The sequence below is a fragment of the Ctenocephalides felis genome, unplaced genomic scaffold, assembly GCF_003426905.1.
Source record: "Ctenocephalides felis isolate EL2017-DRISC unplaced genomic scaffold, ASM342690v1 CF-g0.4_SCAFFOLD_01886, whole genome shotgun sequence".
Lineage (NCBI taxonomy): Eukaryota > Metazoa > Arthropoda > Insecta > Siphonaptera > Pulicidae > Ctenocephalides > Ctenocephalides felis.
In genome coordinates this window covers 76,663,187-76,683,530 of record NW_020538040.1, presented here as the reverse complement: position 1 = coordinate 76,683,530, position 20,344 = coordinate 76,663,187, and the positions used below count along the sequence as shown (strand labels likewise).

At 29.2% G+C, this 20,344-nt stretch overlaps 1 protein-coding gene across 1 annotated transcript in view; it reads right to left on the bottom strand.

The window, feature by feature from the left end:
* LOC113376796 (protein odd-skipped-related 2-like) overlaps window positions 1-19,717 on the bottom strand; it is a 21,610-nt gene extending 1,893 nt beyond the window's left edge. Inside the window, exons 1-3 of the mRNA XM_026616856.1 lie at window positions 19,506-19,717; window positions 18,507-19,170; window positions 18,066-18,239 (exon numbers count right to left, since the gene is read on the bottom strand). Of these exons, the coding sequence (XP_026472641.1) occupies window positions 18,066-18,239; window positions 18,507-19,170; window positions 19,506-19,554 (887 nt within the window). The 5' untranslated portion in view covers window positions 19,555-19,717. The remainder of the gene's footprint in view (window positions 1-18,065; window positions 18,240-18,506; window positions 19,171-19,505) is intronic.
* Window positions 19,718-20,344: the final 627 nt, after the last annotated feature.

The following is a 20,344-nucleotide window of genomic DNA, read 5'->3' as shown; positions in this document are numbered from 1 at the left end:
TGGTGTAATGTGCACACCAATAAACAACATTTTTATATGAACAATATTAACCTGTGTATTTAGAGAAGGTTTGAGAAGGAACTTGTTTGCAAAGCTAATATTGGTCAGAAGATTTTCTATTTTTGAAGTCCTGCTTTAAATGCTTATTCTTAAAATTTCACTTGTTTCTCTATCAGGATTTAATATAAAAATTTTAGTATAATATTAAAAATGTTTTCATAAAATTTTTGCCGTATAAAAAACGTTTTGCACTTCCTTTGTTCTCGTTTAGGATATGTAAATAGTCTACAAACTCAAGTGCCTTAAAGCAAATTGCTGGAACTTCTATACCACAAAATTTAAATTTTGTTCAAAGTTTTGTATTTTTTTTCTAAGCGATTATTGTACTGCGCATCAGTTTCATAGCGCGTAAGCGCCGCGTCGCAGTCTAATAATTAAACGTTATAAATCTATAGAATCAACAAAAAAGTAAACATATTTTGTAACTGTTATGAAATATCTTTATAAAATATCTGGTAAATATTTTTTTCTAAACTATTTTTAATGGATTTCCGAAATCGCTAGGCTTGCTTTACCAAAAATATAATCAATTTTTCATTCCGTCAGTATAAGTGAAATATTTTTTGAATCATTCAAATCGGACGTTCCGTTCTCTCAAAAACTAATCAGCAAGTCTCCTCATCAATAGGAATCGAATGTTTTTGAAGCTTTCAAATCGGTTAATCAGTGCTCTCAAAATCGTCGACGAAAGTTTATATCTGCACATACATCCATACATACTATAGACACACACACATAGACGCATACATTCATTTTTCCTAATGTTTAAAAGGCTTTGAAATTAAAGGTATTTAAACATTTTCATTTTCGATTCTTTTGCGATTACTATAACTTACCCTTCGAAAAGTTAATAATGAAAACAATATTTTTAAAAAGTAACTATATAGAAATGGATTAAAAGCAATTATACACAATTAATCATTCCAATTAATATTTAATAGCCTTTAGATTCATAAATTTGCCGTGAAAGGTTTAAACACCGGCTTTCGGGAAAAATACTAGAAATTGACGCATTTTGTTCAAATCGAATTAAAACCGAGAAATTCTATAAGATAGCATATTGATAATATAACAGATTATCCTCTGTTATATTATCTCCCACATTATGATTTGTTTGATGATATCCCTCCATCAATATATGAATGAATTAATAACATTCCAACTGTTCCATTGCATTCAGAACTACAAAGAAAAAACAAACAACATTTCTATTTTGATGTGTGGACGAATTCAACCTATATCATTATATTTAATTATTAATAAAATATTTCAATAAAGGTATATTTAATAACACCCAGCACACGCCAATCCAACATATTTTTTTGTATCAAAATTCTGGCAAATGCCAATCAGTGAAAGTAAAATTAATAAAACACATAATACGTCAAATTTTTAAATTGAACATCCACCACAAAAAGATAATCGATTCCACTCACGCAATGGTACTCATTGACTTAATATTTCTACTATTTCGATGTGTGGTTGGTTAAAAATTTATTTCAATAATTGGATATTCCGAAAAGTTTCTTCTTTTAACATCTTTTTTTGGTCGATTCTTTTGCAGTTCCAGATGAAGGTAAACCAATCATTTACAAACACAGTTTTTAATACCATACCGTATAATTAAAGAGAATCAGGTAACATATCGTGACCTGTCAATCGAAATTGGCGGTCAACTGCTAAATGGGTAAATGTGCGATATTGAGGAATCCCGATTATCTTAAAAAAAACTTTTTTTATTTTTTTTTATTTCGTGGAATAATACACTTACTTATTAAGTGATCGTACCTACGAAGACTTGAAGAAACACTATTTCTGTGCGTCATATTACGTGATGGATTGTCGTGTGGCTTAAGCCAAAAAATATTTATTTAAAATTGATATATTATTGACAAAAAACCACAAAATATCACGTGAGGGAGTGAGGGGTATAGTATGATATTACGTGTATTTATTTTTTGCCTGAATTTTTTTAAAAAATCCAAACATTTTCAAAAAAATTCAAAATTTTTACCATTTTTTCCGTAACTAAAATTACACGTGAAGTTTGGTGGGGGAGGGGAGTTAATTTTGAATATCACCACGTATCATCATGGGGGAGGGGGGAATCAAAAGTCTTCAAGAAGTCGATCACGTGATTAATGAACGGCTCCTTTTTACGTAAGAAAGATTTAAGCAGGACAGAGCGGAGCTTAAAGGTCCGCGGGTAAAAAGGGTTCACCACCGATATCTCAAAAAGAAGTAATGTTAAGAATTTTTTAACAACATTTTTTGAAAATAGAGAAAAAAAGATGTATAACCAGCTTTCAATGATATAATAATTTGGTTACAACTTATATTTATTTATCACTATATTAATATATTATATTTGCGCGATATTTTGATGGTAAAATGATTGCTTATATTATATAGAATATTTAAAAGTATTGTAAACTATTAGCGTAATCGATTTCAAAAATTATACAGAAATTGTAGACATTTAGCTAGTTCTTTACTAATTATATCTCTAGCAAAGTTACATACAAGTTTCTGGAATAATTAAGTTTGTATATAATCAATCTGTCTGATACCCGATCGCTTAACAATCGAGCCAATCGAATGGCATTGTAATTTAGCTGCATTCAATACCGATTATACACCTATATCGAAAATTATCTTCTTTAGTAGTTTTTTTTATTTAATCAAGTAATTTAGATTCCAATTAGGACAGAAAACTATAATATGGCAAACTAGCCACGAAGAGAGAGAGAGAGCTTTAATGCATTTGTTAAGTTGCTGAAATCGAGAAAAATACACTTGTGAAAATAGACGATTCTTGATATAAAAAAGCGCATTATTAACTTCCCGTACGGTAAGTTATAGTAATCGACCAAAAATCGAAAATGAAAATTTGGATTTGGATGATTCAATCATCCGATTTGGATGATTTAAAAAACCTTTGGCTTGTATTGTCGAAACGATAATATAATATTTCGGAATTCATTTAATATTGAGGAAAGCAATTTGTTTTTTAAATTTTTGAAAATATCGAAAAACATTTGGATTTTGATTATAATTTTAGCTAAAATTCTAAAGCTCGCTTATATACTTGAAATAAATAATTCTTAGAAATATAAAATAAGATCCTTCATTTTTTATTCCGCTTGATTAAGTTTTGTTCATTCACTTTTCGTGTAAGCTTATATAAACATCATCGTCATTTACACGTATAAGCTCTAATATTTTGTGATATTGATATTGCTATCATTATCAATAAAAATAAATGTTAAAAAATTCAAAATAACGCTTCTAATGAACTAGAGATTACAATAAAAGGCTAGAATTCTCAGTAGTTTAACTCATTGTCAGTGATAAATCTTGAAGCAAAAGCAAACACAACATGTCGTCCATAGACGACATCCGTACACACAGCACATCATGTAGGTGTCGTCCATTAAATTAAATAAATCCATTAAATTAAATTAAATTAATCGCCTCTCCAACAAATTTCAAAAAATTAGATCGAAATTTTCAAAATACTTTAAAAAAATATATACATATCAAATTTAAGTAATAAACGTACGCACTGTTGCCTCAATTGTTAATACAACTCTGAATTCAAAACCATTTTATTTATACATGTACGAGTATAATTTACAAATGAGAATATCAAATTAGCTAGTAATCAATTTTTATGCATAAAACATATGGGTCATTCTTTTACAAACCGGACACTAATTAACCTTGACATTTTAGAATTGTCTGAAAATTTGTTTACAGATACTATTGATAAAATCATTTGACACGTATTTCAGGATTTTGCTGAAAAAAATTTTTTTACGTAAATATTTACGATTGAAATATGGATTTTTTGCTCAATTTCTATGAACATCATCTGCGGTAAATTAATTATCTCCGGATGTGCTGATCCGATCAGTATTATTTTTTTTTATTACACTCATATTGAAGTTAAAATAAATAAAATAAATTTATATGTGTGTTTGCATGTATGTGTGCATGTGTGTGAGTGAATGACATAAGCCAAATAGCTCATAGAATAGTCATGTATTCTGATTGCTATTGAAAATAAAAATTAAAAAAAAAAAAAAAAAAATATTGAAGTGAACTTTGTAATGATTAAAAAAATTTTTTTTTTGTTTTTGCAATTTTCTTAACAATAACAACCCTTAAATATTTACAAAGGTTTTACTCGGCCTTTACCCGAATTGAATCGATCCAAAAAAAAACATATTTTTTCTTTTTTTCTCTGCAACAAAACTCTTTTTACAATTTGTTGGAGGTTTTGCGAGCCGCGCTTTTCACGTCGTGGACCTCAAAGACTTGTACTCATTTGTCACTTTCGAATGACAATTTTATTGTTTTTCGGTTGAAAAATATTTTATAATTTCGCTTCTGGCGAAAAATGAACATATAGTCGAAAAAAAACATTAGGGGAGAGCGGAGCTTAAAAGTTCGTGGGTAAAAAGATCCACTGCCAATATCTCAAAAACAAGTAAAGTTAGAATTTTTTTAACAACAATATTTGAATGTAGAGGAATATTTAAGTTGGCTTTAACCCTTTCTGATATAATCTCTATTAAAGCTTACATACAATGAAAAAAAATAATACTGATCGGATCAGCACATCCGGAGATAATTAATTTACCGCAGATGATGTTCATAGAAATTGAGCAAAAAATCCATATTTCAATCGTAAATATTTACGTAAAAAAATTTTTTTCAGCAAAATCCTGAAATACGTGTCAAATGATTTTATCAATAGTATCTGTAAACAAATTTTCAGACAATTCTAAAATGTCAAGGTTAATTAGTGTCCGGTTTGTAAAAGAATGACCCATATATAATCTTATAAGAAGATGAATTTTTGTATGTTTGTATATTGGCCATTGGAAAATTTTTAATTTTTACAACTCGTTTATAAAATAAAACGAAGTATCTGCCAGAATTAAAATTATCATCGAATTATAAAGTATCTCTGGAAAGAATACAAAATCAGTTTCAACTGAAAGAGAGAGAGTAGTAGTGAAATAAAAAAAACTTTAAATACCATGTGGTTGCTGTGCAGCCAGGCGTTTCAGATAGAAAAACTAATCTATTTCAGATAGAAAACGCACAAAAGACATAAAACCATATTATCGTAACTGCATCTGACGTGACGTGGTATAATATATATGACTAGAGTTGCATTTTATGTGTCAAACGCCTGATCGTACAGCAAATAAAAACAAGATCGACTAATCTCATCACAAATTAGAAAATCATTCTAATTCACTCGTTGCTCCGCTGCTCCATAAACCAGAATCGACAAGACTAAAAAAAATTATGACCAATTAACTTGATTCTAGTGCAAATGCATCAAATAGTACCTACATACCCACTATATATATAATTATATTTTATTAATTTCAATCACAAAAGCTCATTGAATATAACTAATGTTCCGATTGTTATTGAAAAAAAAATACATGGCATTTTGACAAGAGTTGGAGTAACAGTTTAATTTAATTGAACTACGTATATTTACAACAGCAATAAAGTTAATTATGAAAACTTAAATTCCCCGACAGAATATTATGTAGGTATCGTATATAAATATCTGTAATGGTGCTTTATTCCTTTGGCCTTTAAATTGTAACAGATCACCATTACTCACGATTTAAAATTATCATAATGACACTCGCATATTGTTATTGTGAAAGAATGGGCTTCGAACGGGATTAATAATCTCAAGTCGTAAGCTACTTTCTCATCGAGATATGTTTTTGTAATTGCGATTTATTTATATTTACGATAGCATCTCGTTTCGAAGTGTTTAATATTCTTGTTTACAAATGTTGATGAGAAGAAAATATTTCTCACGACATATATTAGTCACCGATTTATTGGCCATAAAATATTCGATTAATAGGTACGTTTAACGTTTTACTATAATTAAACATTTTAGACACATTTTTAAACTGATTTCATTTGTCAATAAAATGGTTCGAATGTTATGTGCTTACACAGTAGGAGCAAATAATACATTAGCAAGAAGATTTAGCAGAATTCGTAGCGCTGTCGTAGGCCTCGGATTCGTCTGCCTGATTTCAAGCAGTAGTAATTTCGAATTTTTACTTCAAACCTTGATAAAATAAGATTTTAACTTAATCTTAATCAGCACCTATCCCCCGCTTTACACGGAAGATAGGGTCCACAAAACCGTGTAACTCGAAAAATTCACTATTATAGGGGAAAACCGTGCTGAAAAAAAAATTACTTTATAAAGCCCTTTTTGTCAGTTTTTAATATAATGACGAACAAACACATTGAACAAAAAAAAATTTTTTTATTAACACTTATTTATTAATTTTTTATAAATTATAGATTTTGTAAAAGTAGATGCTCTTTGTTTTGTTAGTTCAAACAAACTTAGCTTATACACACATAAAATTTAATTTGGATCATAAACGATATAAAAGTTCCCACCTTATCTACATATTTTAACCATAGACAAACTACTAATTATAAGAATTCGCAAGTGTAACATACATATTGTTGTGTTGTATTTTGAAAATAAAATATTGTTACAGAAAAATAAATAAAATGTTATTGTAGCTATAGACAAATTATAATTTCTTGTTCATAATTTCGTGTAAATGCAAAATTAATAAATTTTGTTAAAAAATAAATATTTTCAAAAACCGAGTAAGATTGAAAACGCCTGAAACGAATACCGTGTAAAACGGGGGATAGGTGTATATAAATAAATAAATAAATATATATATATATATATATATATATTAGAAAAGAATTTAATAATAATCTCACCTGAAAGTGCATTGTCAACCACTGGTTGCATTCCAATAATACTAGGGACATCGTATCGAACATCTCGTAAAACACATAGTTCTGAAAAGAAATAAATATTCTAATAAGAAATATATCGAATATGTAGATGACAACCAATGTGTTGCATTTTGAAAAGTCACGCAGGTAAAAAGAACTATCACAACAGCTCATAGGACTCTCCAGTTCTAATTGTTGTTTAAAAACAAATAAAAATTACATCTTTAGATCAGATGATGATAAGATAATTTTCAAATATAAATTACTATTTCGTACTTAAAAAATTCTATATACCCAGTTTACAATTCAAAGTTTTTTATACTAATAATAGTTAACTGCCCCTGAGAAGAGATCATACACAGAACTCAGCTCAGGATGGCCCACTTCTTTAGAAGGTTTACTACTCCTATTTCTGGCAGTTGCCATAAAATGTTAAAATAAAATAAAGTCATCTCCACACCAGGCACCGCAAGTTCAGTTCTTTTCAGTTCTCTTACGTAAATATGCCCCCGATTTTAGTGGAATAACGAGAACTAAAAAAATCATAACGCATTTGAGGAATACATGTTTTACCTTTATTAAAAAAAGGGTTTATAGTCGTAATAAAAACAATATAAAGAAGTGAAAAAAGTTAAATGGCGAATAACAAGGCCTATTCAATTTACTTTTTCAATATAATTCTATATTCTGAACAAAAGATAAACCTTTTGTGGTCATATTTTATAAAATGTATATGAAGGGTTGGGAATTTTTTCGGTTCTCAAAAGTGTAGCAAGAATTTATTATATTTGAAGTAAGAAATGTTGAACAAATAGCAGTAAATCTAATAGGTAGGTATACAAAAAAATAGATTCACAGATCAAACATTTGAAAAAATCTTTACGGCCTCCTAACACAAAAACCGCAGAGAGCACAAGTCGAGCTCGTTCATCCGTTTCTTAAACTGAAACCATTATATATTATGTAATATAGAATATTACAATGCAACATTACTGCAATAACACTCTAGTCCAGTGATGTATTTTGGCAAAGTGCAAAACTGTTAAAAATATTTATTTTATATTTTTAATACTTACTTTTAGTTCATTTACGATTAAAAGACTTAATTTATTATATTTAAAATAATACTTTGTATATTATATTTATGATGCAAATCGTTCGATTTACCAATTCTCAAGCATTTTAGTCATATATTTTTCTACTCAATTGAACGAACTCAAAATGGTACTTATTTTGAAATTGTAAGAGTTTCACACAAATCATTAAATTGCTATTTTTGCACTCATGAATAATTCTTGAGAGAAAAAATCTGTTCTTTCTCATATAGGTCTAACAAAAAGTTTAGGAATTGCTTTTTGTTTCAGAACCATCGACTTATGGATCGTACTTTAAATTTTTACGGCTTTTGTTTTTAGTTTAGAAGTGAAACCGTTCTATTTATATGCTCTGTACGAAATTCTAGAAATTATCAAAAAAAAAAAACTAAAAAAAAATTGCTTTAAAAAAAACTACTTAGTCCGCCTTTCAACTGGAGAAGAACAGCTTTGATTCGCTCATACAAAAAGTAATTGAACATAGTTAAAAAAAAAAAAAAAAGATTTTGATTCAAGATCAAGAATTCTTTTAAAAAAAATGAAATAAGTAAAATTAATCAATTCTTGATTTTCATTTCCAATATATATTATGATTCATTCCTGAACATGTAGATTAATTTGAAAGAGTAATATTATAACTAAGCTAAACTAAACTATTTAACTAAATTTTGTTTTTATGTAAGCATAAGTTTAATATAAAGAAAACGAAATCAAAATAAATTCATCACAAAGAATAACAAAATATGAAACAAAAAAGTAACATTTTTGATATATTGTTTGAACAGCAATCAGATCTACTTAACCCATAGGCAAAACATAGGTTTACCATTCTCCTATGTGTGGTATTTTTATACATGCTATTACGTCTAATAGTTTTTATTAAGTTAATTTAATAAATAAATAGTTATTTACTGAAATAAAAGAAAGCAAAAAAATATTTAGTACTGAAATTGATTAACACGTGTAAAGGTTTTTTTGTATGTGTATTTAATAAATAAATTTAATAATAAAGAAATACAATAATATAAATGCAATACCTATTACAATAATGCATTATTGAAATTTATTAATTTGTATAATAATACACACTAGTATTATATCTAAAGAAAAACACTCCCATTTATGAAGAGGCACACAACATATTTGGAACACATAACAAAAAATGTTTTTGTTGTTTTTTTGGATATACAGTGCATTGGCGTTAAAACTTCTTCTTTGACCCATGTGTGAAAATTTTAACCAGTTTATAATTTGGTGCATTTTTTCACCAATTTGAAACATAATCTATAATTAATACCTTTGTGGGGTTTATCTAGGCGATATGTGACGTTGTCCATTCTATTCATGTCTATTCATGTAGAAATCATTAATATGTTTTATTTGAATTGTGCTTAATTTTTTATAAACTATATATGCGTTAAACAACTCACAGTTTATTTAATACATCACCATTCTTTTAGTCCATTTTTTTGTACGCCAAACTATAGAAAAATATAAAAGATAAAGATCAGCACGATCAACACCTGACATAAACTTGTTACAATCAATAACAAATGAGGGTTTCCAAATTTTTCATGCAATTTCCAGTTATAATTGTGGTTCTCAACCATAGCAGCCGAATGAATTGTGGAAATCATTTGGAGAGTGTTCCTTCGATTGCCAGCATTGCAATAAAACTTCTTGACGTGGTCTAAATTCTGTCTCTTCTGTTTTAAGTTTTAAAAGTTTGAGATATTTAGGAAGGCCCCTATTAGTTTTTATAGTCCCGCAAATACCAGTTTTATTTTCTAGTAATAATAAACTTGTATCTACGCTGTTAAAAAATCATTCATATATACATAGTGTCTTTAAATAAAGTGCTAATATTGCTAATACTGTCTTTTGTAAATGATTGCCACCTCCACAGTATATTTTTTAGTTACACATATATATAGGCAGATCTTGCTTCGCAAGCCAATCTAATTACTATGCCATAGTTCACTATTTTTGACGCGTTATATATTTTGAATGAAAGGCGAATCTTTCAAGGCATAACACTTTCATCGAGAGATAATTCTCTCTGAGTTTTATAAACATTTCTAAATTTCTAAATCATTTATTAGGAGACGAACTTCATTCAGACGATCATTTTCTTAGGCATTTTGTTCGTTGTTTGAAAAATGCTACGAATTCTATTACTGATCTCTGATCATTATCTTTGCAAAAAATGCGTTGATATAGTCATCTAGCAATCGATCAATTTTCACCGCAAGTGTATTTGCAAACTCTTCAAACCCATCAATAATAATAATAAACACAAATATTTCTGATTACTTTACATGTTACATCTTTCCACTTTATAGAATTTTACACCATCACTAAGCCTATTTAAATTTTGCATACGAAAACGATTTGTTTCTATTGCCATATGCTGTAGCAAGTCATATCTCCTTTAAATAATTATACTGTATCTACTACACCAGAAGTATTATTAGGAGTTACAGAAACACCACTATTTCCAACAATGGACTTAATAACTGGAGTACCAGCACTTTCCATTGACAACCAACTTGAGCACTCATCTTCACTCCTTCTGAATCACTTGAAATTGGCAAAACTCTAACCTGTTTAATACGAAACAAGTCATCACTATCACTATAACATGATAAATTTAAAAAAAAGCAAAAATAGGATAAAATGTTAAAGCCTTCGATTACAAAAGACTTCTCTCTCAAATGCTTATATATCTGGAGCTTTAATGATTTTTAATTAATAATTTAGTTAATCATTTAATGGTTTCAAATGGGTAATGCTTTCAAATAAAAGAAATTGGATAATAAAATACTAGAACTATGACATCAAAATTAATTTTCAAATTGCCTGTAAAGCAAGTACAATTGAAAAACAATTACTAAAAACTCGACATACAATAGTCATTTAACAAATTAGTTGTATTACTAGCCGGATTTTGCATTTAACAGATACATAAATTAGAAAGAGTAACACCATTCTGAAATTATGTATAAAGTAGCTATACCACTTATAATCATTTTATGTACAATTTTGAGTTTTACGTTGAAGAATATGAAAAATATAATAAATTTTAGAAATAATAAATTATTAAAAGCTTTTAAAAACCTATGATGTTTTGAAAATGTTTTTTTTTTTAATAACAAATTCTATTTTTTACCGAAAAAAACGGACGTAAAACATATTGTCATTTATAAAATACCATACATTTATGTAATATATACCTATTTACGCAATGAAAATATTATTGAAAAATTAATTATAATTTATATAAATAGTTATCGTATATAAAATTAGTCTTGCAACTTAACTAATACATTTGGTGAACAATCCGAAAATCTGGTACTAATACTCGCTCCGCACAACGTGTGTTAACATGCATTGAATTTTTATATTTCTACAAAATTAATAGATACTAAGAAATATGTGCAAATTGTAATTATTCATTAACGGCAATATAGTTGATAATATAATGCATAATAGAAATCACAAGTGTATACAAATATTGCATAATAGAAATCAAACGTATGTATGCACATTAGTGATGTAACGAATGTTGGATTTTTCACATTCGCGAATGCGAATGCGAATGCGAGTATTCATCTTCAATATTCGCGAATGCGAATGCGAATGCGAATGCGAATGTTAAATTTCAAATAAAGCGCGCGCAAAATGTTTGACATTTCGTGTCGTGAATGAAACTAGCTGTAAGTGGAATTCTGTCTTAAGACAATTAAGGCATCGTGCCTTAAGGCAAATTGCTGGAACTTCCCGTACCAAAAATTATTATTTTTTTAAAAACGATTTTGAAAAAAATTTACTTCGAAAAAATAAGATTTTTGACAAACAATTAGACAAAAAATTACTTTTTTTTGAAAAAAAAATTTTTATTATTATTATTTTTTTTTTATTTTTTTTTTGAAAAAAAAATGTTTTCTTTATTAACTTCCCGTAGGGCAAGTTATAGTAATCGCAAAAAAATCGAAAATGAAAATTTTTATATATCTTTACGTTTCAGAGGTTTCTGAACATTTTGGCATACCTTAGAAAAAATGGATGTATGTGTGTGTGTGTGTGTGTGTGTGTGTGTGTATGTATGTATGTATGTATGTATGTATGTACGTGTGTGTATGTATGTGCGGATACAAATTTTCGTCGACGATTTCGGGAACATGGGTCAACCGATTTGAATAATTCAAAAAAGATTCGATTCGTATTGATAAGGAGACGTGCTGATTAGTTTTTGGCAAAGGCAGGTCTAGCCGTTCCGAAGATACGGGGCAAAAAGTGTCGAAAACGGTAACTCAGTTTTTAAGAGAACGGAGCGTCCGATTTGAATAATTCAAAAAACATTTCACTTATATTGACAAGATAAAGAATCGATAAAATTTTCATGAAGGTAGGTCTAGCGGTTTCGGAGGTATGGAGGAAAAAGTAAAAAAATGAGCCATTTGGCGGTCAAAAATGATCATTAGACATATGCACATCAAATTATCAGATATTTTATAGAGATTTTAACAATAAGTATACAATTTGTTAACATTCCTATAGGTTCCGTACCAATGCTTATGCGTTAGACAGCGACGCGGCGCTTACGCGCTTTATATTTTGTCCCTATGCAGTTAAAGCAGTACGATTGCTTTGAAAAGAAAGTTCAGATCTTCCACAATATGTCAAAATAAAAAAAAAAAAATTTCAAAAAAAAAAAACAAAAAAATAAAATTAAAAAAAATTTTTTTTTAAAAAAATTTTTTTTTCAATGAAAAGTAATTTTTTGTCCAATTTATAGTTTCTCAAAAATCTTATTTTTTCAAAGTAATTTTTTTTTTTTTCAAAAATGTTAATCGTTTTTAAAAAAATAATAATTTTTGGTACGGGAAGTTCCAGCAATTTGCCTTAAGGCACGATGCCTTAATTGCCTTAAGACAGAATTCCACTTACAGCTAGTTTTGACATATTTTGAAGGATCTAAACTTTTTTTCAAGCCAATCGTACTGCTTTAACTGCATAAAGACGAAATATCAAACCGCGTAAGCGCCGCGTCAACGTCTAACGCGTAAACATTGATACGGAACCCATAGGAATGTAAACCAAAATTATACTTATTGTTACAATCTCTATAAAATATCTGATAATTTGATGTGCATATGTCTAATAATCATTTTTGACCGCCAAATGGCATTTTTTTTACTTTTTTCATTAGATCTCCGAAACCGCTAGACCTGCCTTTATGAAAATTTGATCGGTTCTTCACCTTGTCAATACAAGTAAAATGTTTTTTGAATTATTAAAATCGGACGCTCCGTTCTCTTAAAAACTGAGTTACCGTTTTCGGCACTTTTTGCCCCGTATCTTCGGAGCGGCTAGACCTGACTTTGCCAAAAACTAATCAGCACGTCTCCTTATCAATACGAATCGAATGTTTTTTGAATTATTCAAATCGGTTGATCGGTGTTCCCGAAATCGTCGACGAAAATTTGTATCCGCACATACATACACACACGCACACACACACACACACACACACATACATCCATTTTTTCTAAGGTATGCCAAAATATTCAGAAACCTTTGAAACGTCGAGAAATGCAAAAATTTTCATTTTCGATTTTTTTGCGATTACTATAACTTGCCCTACGGGAAGTTAAAAATGTGCAATTGAAACCAAATGTTAACATTATGAATATTAGAACTTTACTTTTGTTTTAAATAGAAATAAATATTTTTTTTGTAAAAAGCTTATTTACAAATAGTCAAGTATTCATTATTTGGTTTTTTAAGTTTATATTTCATTATCATATTTAATTCTTAGAAAATATATAGTGGAATGGAAACATAAATAAGTATGATTAAATAAAAATATATAAATCTTAGTTGTGTTATCATTTCATATGCAACTATATAATAATTTCCTTTTTGTTTGTTAAATACATTCGCTATATATTCGCATCGTTTTTTGCGAATAGGAATGCGAATGCGAATATCGAAAAATATGCGAATATTTGCGAATGCGAATGCGAATGCGAATATTCGTTACATCACTAATGCACATCAACACATAATATAGATTCGTCGGTGTTCAAAGTCTATTTACAATCATAATAGTTTAATATTGCTAATGTTCGATTATATAAAAAACAGAAAATTGTGATAACCAATTCATTTATCTTGAATATTTGGAAAAAAATAAAATAAAATGCTATAATATTGCAAATCCAACCAATAATAAAAAAATGAAGAAAAATGTCTTAAAACTGCATAACGTTTTGTTTGGTAGTCTGTAATAACATTAAACAATTATTATGGAATAATTAACATATCTGAAAAATTATAATGAAAAAACTAATAATTAATAGTGATGATTGTTAAATGCAGTTAAATGTTATACAGAAAACATAAAAAAATCTTCGTATTGTAAGAAAACATTTCATTGTATCTTTTACCATTTGATCTCGTGTAAGATATGAATTATTTACTGTTGTTAATATTCCACGTTTATTTAAAACAAACGAATGGCAATATTTTCGAACACTTTTTGAGTTAACGATGGCGTAATAAATTGTAGTACGCCTTTGTACTGGATTTACTTTAATTATAATTATTAAATTGTAAACTTAAATCTTAACTTCCTTAAGAAAATAAATCAATTGTTAAGGTAATAAAATAGTAGAACTTGATTTGATAATAGAAATAGCTTCCTAGCTGAAACCATTGTTAGGTATGCTAGACATGTGGAAAATACATACAAACGCAATTTATAAAAATTTGTTTCAAAGAATTTGGTAAAAAATATAAATATTTATTCTAAATTATAATTTAAACACAAGCAAAAAATAAAATGCTTAGCTTACCATTTTAATTAATTTCTACCGGATTTAAGAAAAATAATTTCAGATTGCACTAGTTTCGTCAATAAAACCTGCCAAAATGAATACGATGGAATTGAATGGATTTTATTGAATTATGCAATTTTAATGTTTACCATTCGAGCTGGAAGTTAATTTCGGCGGCAGTTGCATTTGAGCGACATCGACTGCTAAATCGCATGAACGAAACTCTGCTAGCAGTTAACGCGTTGCGTCAGAGATGACGCCGTCATTCAGCCCGGGGCCGTACTCGGGGCATACAAATAAATAATGACGATTATATAGTAGAAATAATTATAGTATATAGAATAAAATTTTACTAAACTAGTGGTGCATGGTATCGTGCCTTGAGAAAAATTGCTGGTGCTTCCCGTAGCAATTTTTAATATTTTTAAAAGTTTTAAAATTCTTTGAAAATTTTGGAAAAAATAAAAAAATGTTTAGGAATCGAAAATTTGTAAATATTTTGTATTTTTTAAAAGCTATCGCGCATGTAGCTGTTTTCATGACAATAAGTAAAGAAATGCCAAAGCGCGTAAGCGCCGCGTTGCAGTCTAACGATTAAACATTTTAAATCTCGGTACGGAACCCATAAAAGTGTAGACTTATTATTAAAATTTCTATAAAATATCTGATAATTTTATGTTCATATGTCTAATGATGTTTGACCGCCAAATGGCGTTTTTTATTAACTTTTTTTTGTTGAATCTCCAAAACCTCTGGACCCGCCTTCCTAAAAATTCTATCAATTCTCATTCCGTCAATACAAGTATAATGTTATCTAAATTATTCAAATCGAACTCTCCGTTCTCACAAAAACTTTATTGCAATTGTTTGCACTTTCTGTACCGTGTCTTCAAAACAGCTAGACCTGCTTTTGCTAAAACCTATTCATCACGTCTCCCTATCAGTAGAAATAGAATGTTTTTTGAATATTTCAAATCGGTTGTTCTTTGCGTCCGAAATCGTGTACAAAAAATATCCATACAAAACACACACATCCATTTTTTCTAAGATATGCCAAAATGTTCAGAAACAGCTGAAACGTGAAGATATGCAAAAAAATCATTTTTGGACAATTACTATAAAACTATGGGAAGTTAAAATTTATATAAGATTATCTTTATAAAATATATTGTATTAACATGCAAGAATGAAATACGTAAAGTAGCATACTGATGTACTACAAAACAAATGTGCCTTATATGATTTATAAAAATAATAAAATTGATGTTGGTGATAATAATGACGATCATGAAAAAAATAAAAATTAATAAAATTGAAATTAGAAATAAATTGTAATGTGCCCAAGATATTCGCATATGTCAACAACTTATTGGTTCCAAGGTTTAAAATTAAAATCTACTTCATAAATGTTTTTTAATATTCATTATTATATTTATGAAAAAACTATATTTATTTTAGATAATATCTCCAAATCATGTAATTGCATACGGATTTAATTTGATAACATTTCATATGCAACAAAAAAATTATAAGTAATAAAATCATTTTATAATTCCATATTATTTTGGTTAACCACAGATATACAGGATTGAATATCAAACTAATACCGCCCAATGAAGAAACTGAAAAATTGTTTTTTAATTATTGAATGAAAAATACAATATTTTCAATTGAAGTATTTTTTTTACTTAAAAATATAGATAAAAATATGTTTTGGATTGAAAATAAGCCTTTTGGGAACAGCAGTAAAAAATGGTAATGGCAAATATTTGGATTTTATTTCAATTCACGGAACTGCTCTTATACGGAACTCCTTTCTATCATATATTAGATTAAACTATATATTTATATTAATTGAAAAAAAATTAAACTATCTAATATTGATTATTAGATAGTGAGCAAGCAATATGTTCTACAATATTTTTTTAAAATTTATTATGAATAAGTTTTGTAAGACGAAATCCAATTGTTCCTAATATTACGGTCGTTCATCTAAAATATATTAGAAAGTTTTCACGATTTATCGTGCAATTTATCTAATGGATCCCAATTTCTATTTATTTGCATGGCGCTTTATCGAACATGTATACATCGCCCAAAGGCGATATGTAATTATACATACATGTATATGTATACATACACACATATATATAGTGTGTGTGTGTGCTTGTATGTATATAATTTATACTTATTAAATTTATGCAATTATATTTTGTATTAATTATTTCTGTGATTTTATAGAAAGGAAACAAAATGATTATTTATGATATGATAATTATAATGATTTGCAAAATTGACTAAATGTTTTAATTGTAATTTGTTAACTAATTTTTGTACATTATACTTTAATACAATATGCATCAAATACGGCCCTTTGATTATATTTTGAAAGTAAGCTATTCGTTTATAATGGTATTTGAAGAAATTAATTGTAAAGCGTCTAGAAAATTTTTATCCAGTGAAAGATTCACGTTATTGATTGCAGAAATAATTATACCACTGAAATAATGAAGATCACTAGAAATTGATTATGCACAAAATTAATTATTTAAGAGTTTATTACATACATGAATATTTATATTTTGAACTATACAACAATTTTAATAGTGGCATATGTTATAACTAATACAAACATAACCATTTACTCTATATATACAAAAAAGAAAATAAAACTATTATACAAAAAATAAATATTTAGCTAATATAAATAATATATTTTAACCTAATTCATAATATATAGTTATTTCAATAATATCAGTCTCAATTAAAAGTATAAATCTTTGGTAAACATAAGATATTTAATTACGTATTTAAGGAACCCGTCCTGGCGTTTAGAAAAAATAGTCTTTAACGTACGCCTTGGCAATTATATCTATAGTCGGAAACATTAAATAGTACCCTAAAGACTTGCTATATTGTTTTGGCTTCGTTAATACTTTGATATTAAAATATTGAGCGTTTTATTATCTATCGCTTCATAATGTCTTCTATGGAAAATCCTAACGTTTTCTTTGGCAGGCCGGTTTGGACACGGGGCGGGCTTAATGACCTATTTTGGCAAACTGCTTGAACGTTTTGATGGGAAACTTCTGCTTGTGGTTGTTCGTGCTGGTATTGGCTGTGATAACTGACATCATTTTCCTTTTGGGGAGATAAATCCAGGGCAGGATTTGTGGAGTTTGGTAGCGAAGAGGTGCTTGATGTCGATGATCCTGCGGGGTGGCTAGCTTCAGGTTCGGTATGGGTCAATAAATGTGTTTTAAGATTCGACCTCTGGTTAAAACTTCTGCTACAGACGGGGCATTTATGAGGAGATTCTTCCATGTGCAAAATTTTGTGTACAGCTAGAGTTCGAGACTGGCAGAAACCTTTGCCGCATTCGGTACACTTGAAAGGTTTTTCTTTGGAGTGAATATACCTAGAAATAAAAAGGTGACATTAGTTTTATATTCATTGCAACAACAGACAGCAATTAGGTTGTAAAGCGAGTAAATGTAGAATTTTGCAATTTGTTGTGGATATTTCAAAATATACTTTATAGCCCTTAGTAAAAATTTTATTTGTTTTCCTTCTAAATTATATTTGTAGAAAAGAAAAAAGGATAGAAAACTAATATGACTTGAAAAATTACAATTGAGGTATACAAAGTATAGAAGTTTAATTATAATTGTAAAAGTATAATTACCTATGGTCTCTGAGATGATCTTGTCTGCGAAATGCTTTTCCACAAATATCACAAGAGTAGGGTCTCTCATCCGTATGCGTACGTTCGTGAATCAAGAGATTGTAAGACTTTGTAAATTGCCTATTGCAGAATTTGCAAATAAATTGTTTCTTTGGTCTAGTACCGCTAGCAGTCAATCTAGTATTACCCCCATTAGGTGGTAAACAAGCACCAACTGCGGCAACTGGTAAATTTTGGTAAAATCTCTTCGGCCCATTAAGCGTGGGATACTGTTGACTTTGTAAACTTTGTTGATGATGATACAGAGCAGCGCTGCGAATCCATTGGTCCATGAGCAAAGCGGGGTAAGAAGTCTGTGCTGGAGCAGGTTGAACAATACCTACAGTACTGGTACGATGATTGGCCGGATACTGTTGATGGCTATGTTGCATCCAAACTTGATGCTGCTGTTGACTAATTGTTGCCGCCGGATCCTGCTGCTGATAATACTGATGATAATAGTATTGTTGCGGTTGTTGATAATGTTCGTTGAAATAAGCAGCATGACGCGATGTGACGGTGGCCGGGGGCGTCGTGTCTTGCGTCGGCGTATGAGGGGGCGTCAACAGAGGGGATACAGGGGCGGGTTCGCGTTTGATCAAAGCCGCTATGTTCGGAGGAAAATCTGTAAAGCGCAGAGAAAAAAAATTAGATACTTTTGCGCTTTTTCATATTTATAATGAATAATAAATAATTTTTAAATTTACTATAACTACTTCTAATAACCAGGCGAAGTTCAATGAACAAAATTGAACAGTATAATATAAATATTTGGACGTAGTATATTCAATATTAAACTCAAGTTGGCAAATTTATTATATATCAACTTGTTAAAGCATGGTGTAAAAAATCTAGTTACACTATTTATATTCACTTACACCATAAAATAAATTTAAAACAAAAAAAATATATAAAAAATAACATAATTCAAATAATCCAATAATATGTGTTAACACTAACCGGAATCTCTCCTATCCTGTTCCATCTTCATATCCGTACAAGCAGACATTGTGTTATCCTTTCGTTCACTTAATCTTGATAACAAAACTTAAGAAAAATAATCACTATAGTCTTTAACACTTGTAACAATCAACAACAGATCACTATAAAACAGTTCGCTCTGGTAAGGGTATATTTGGTATATTATGCACTGACAACTGTTAGCTACCTATTGCTACGGTATCTAGCGCAAGACTGATTTGCTACCAGAGAACTACCAGAGTAGTACAACGCTGCTACTAATCTTTCCTCTGCGGGAAGGGGAAAACAGGCCACACCAACCGCTCGTCTTATTGGCCGCAGAGGATAATCGCCGAGGAAAAAGCTACGTCGAACACTGCGCAATCCATACAGTACATATGGGTGGAAAAAGGACCGAAACTTGCATAATACACTTACACTTATACAAGGGAACTGTTCTTGCGCCCCTCCGAACGCACGACACGGTAGAGGGGTTGAATTATACAGAGGGATGTTTTTTTCGTGCGCCGTCGCGCCGCGTTCGCGTTCCACTGTATGTATCTACCTGGAGATGAGGTGAGAGATATTGGAGAAATGTCGAAATTTAACCACTTTGTTGACAGCGAATAATCGACATGAGATTAGAACAAATAACATATAATTTTGATAACGTTCAGAACTTACGATAACTGATTTATAGATATATGGAAAGACACAAGTTTGAAATTATACTTACACCATACTACATAGAAGCATTACATTCGATTTAAAATATGTATATATAGACGAGGTACAAAGTTTCAATTTGACTTTCAATAATTATACTGTCTAAACTAAAT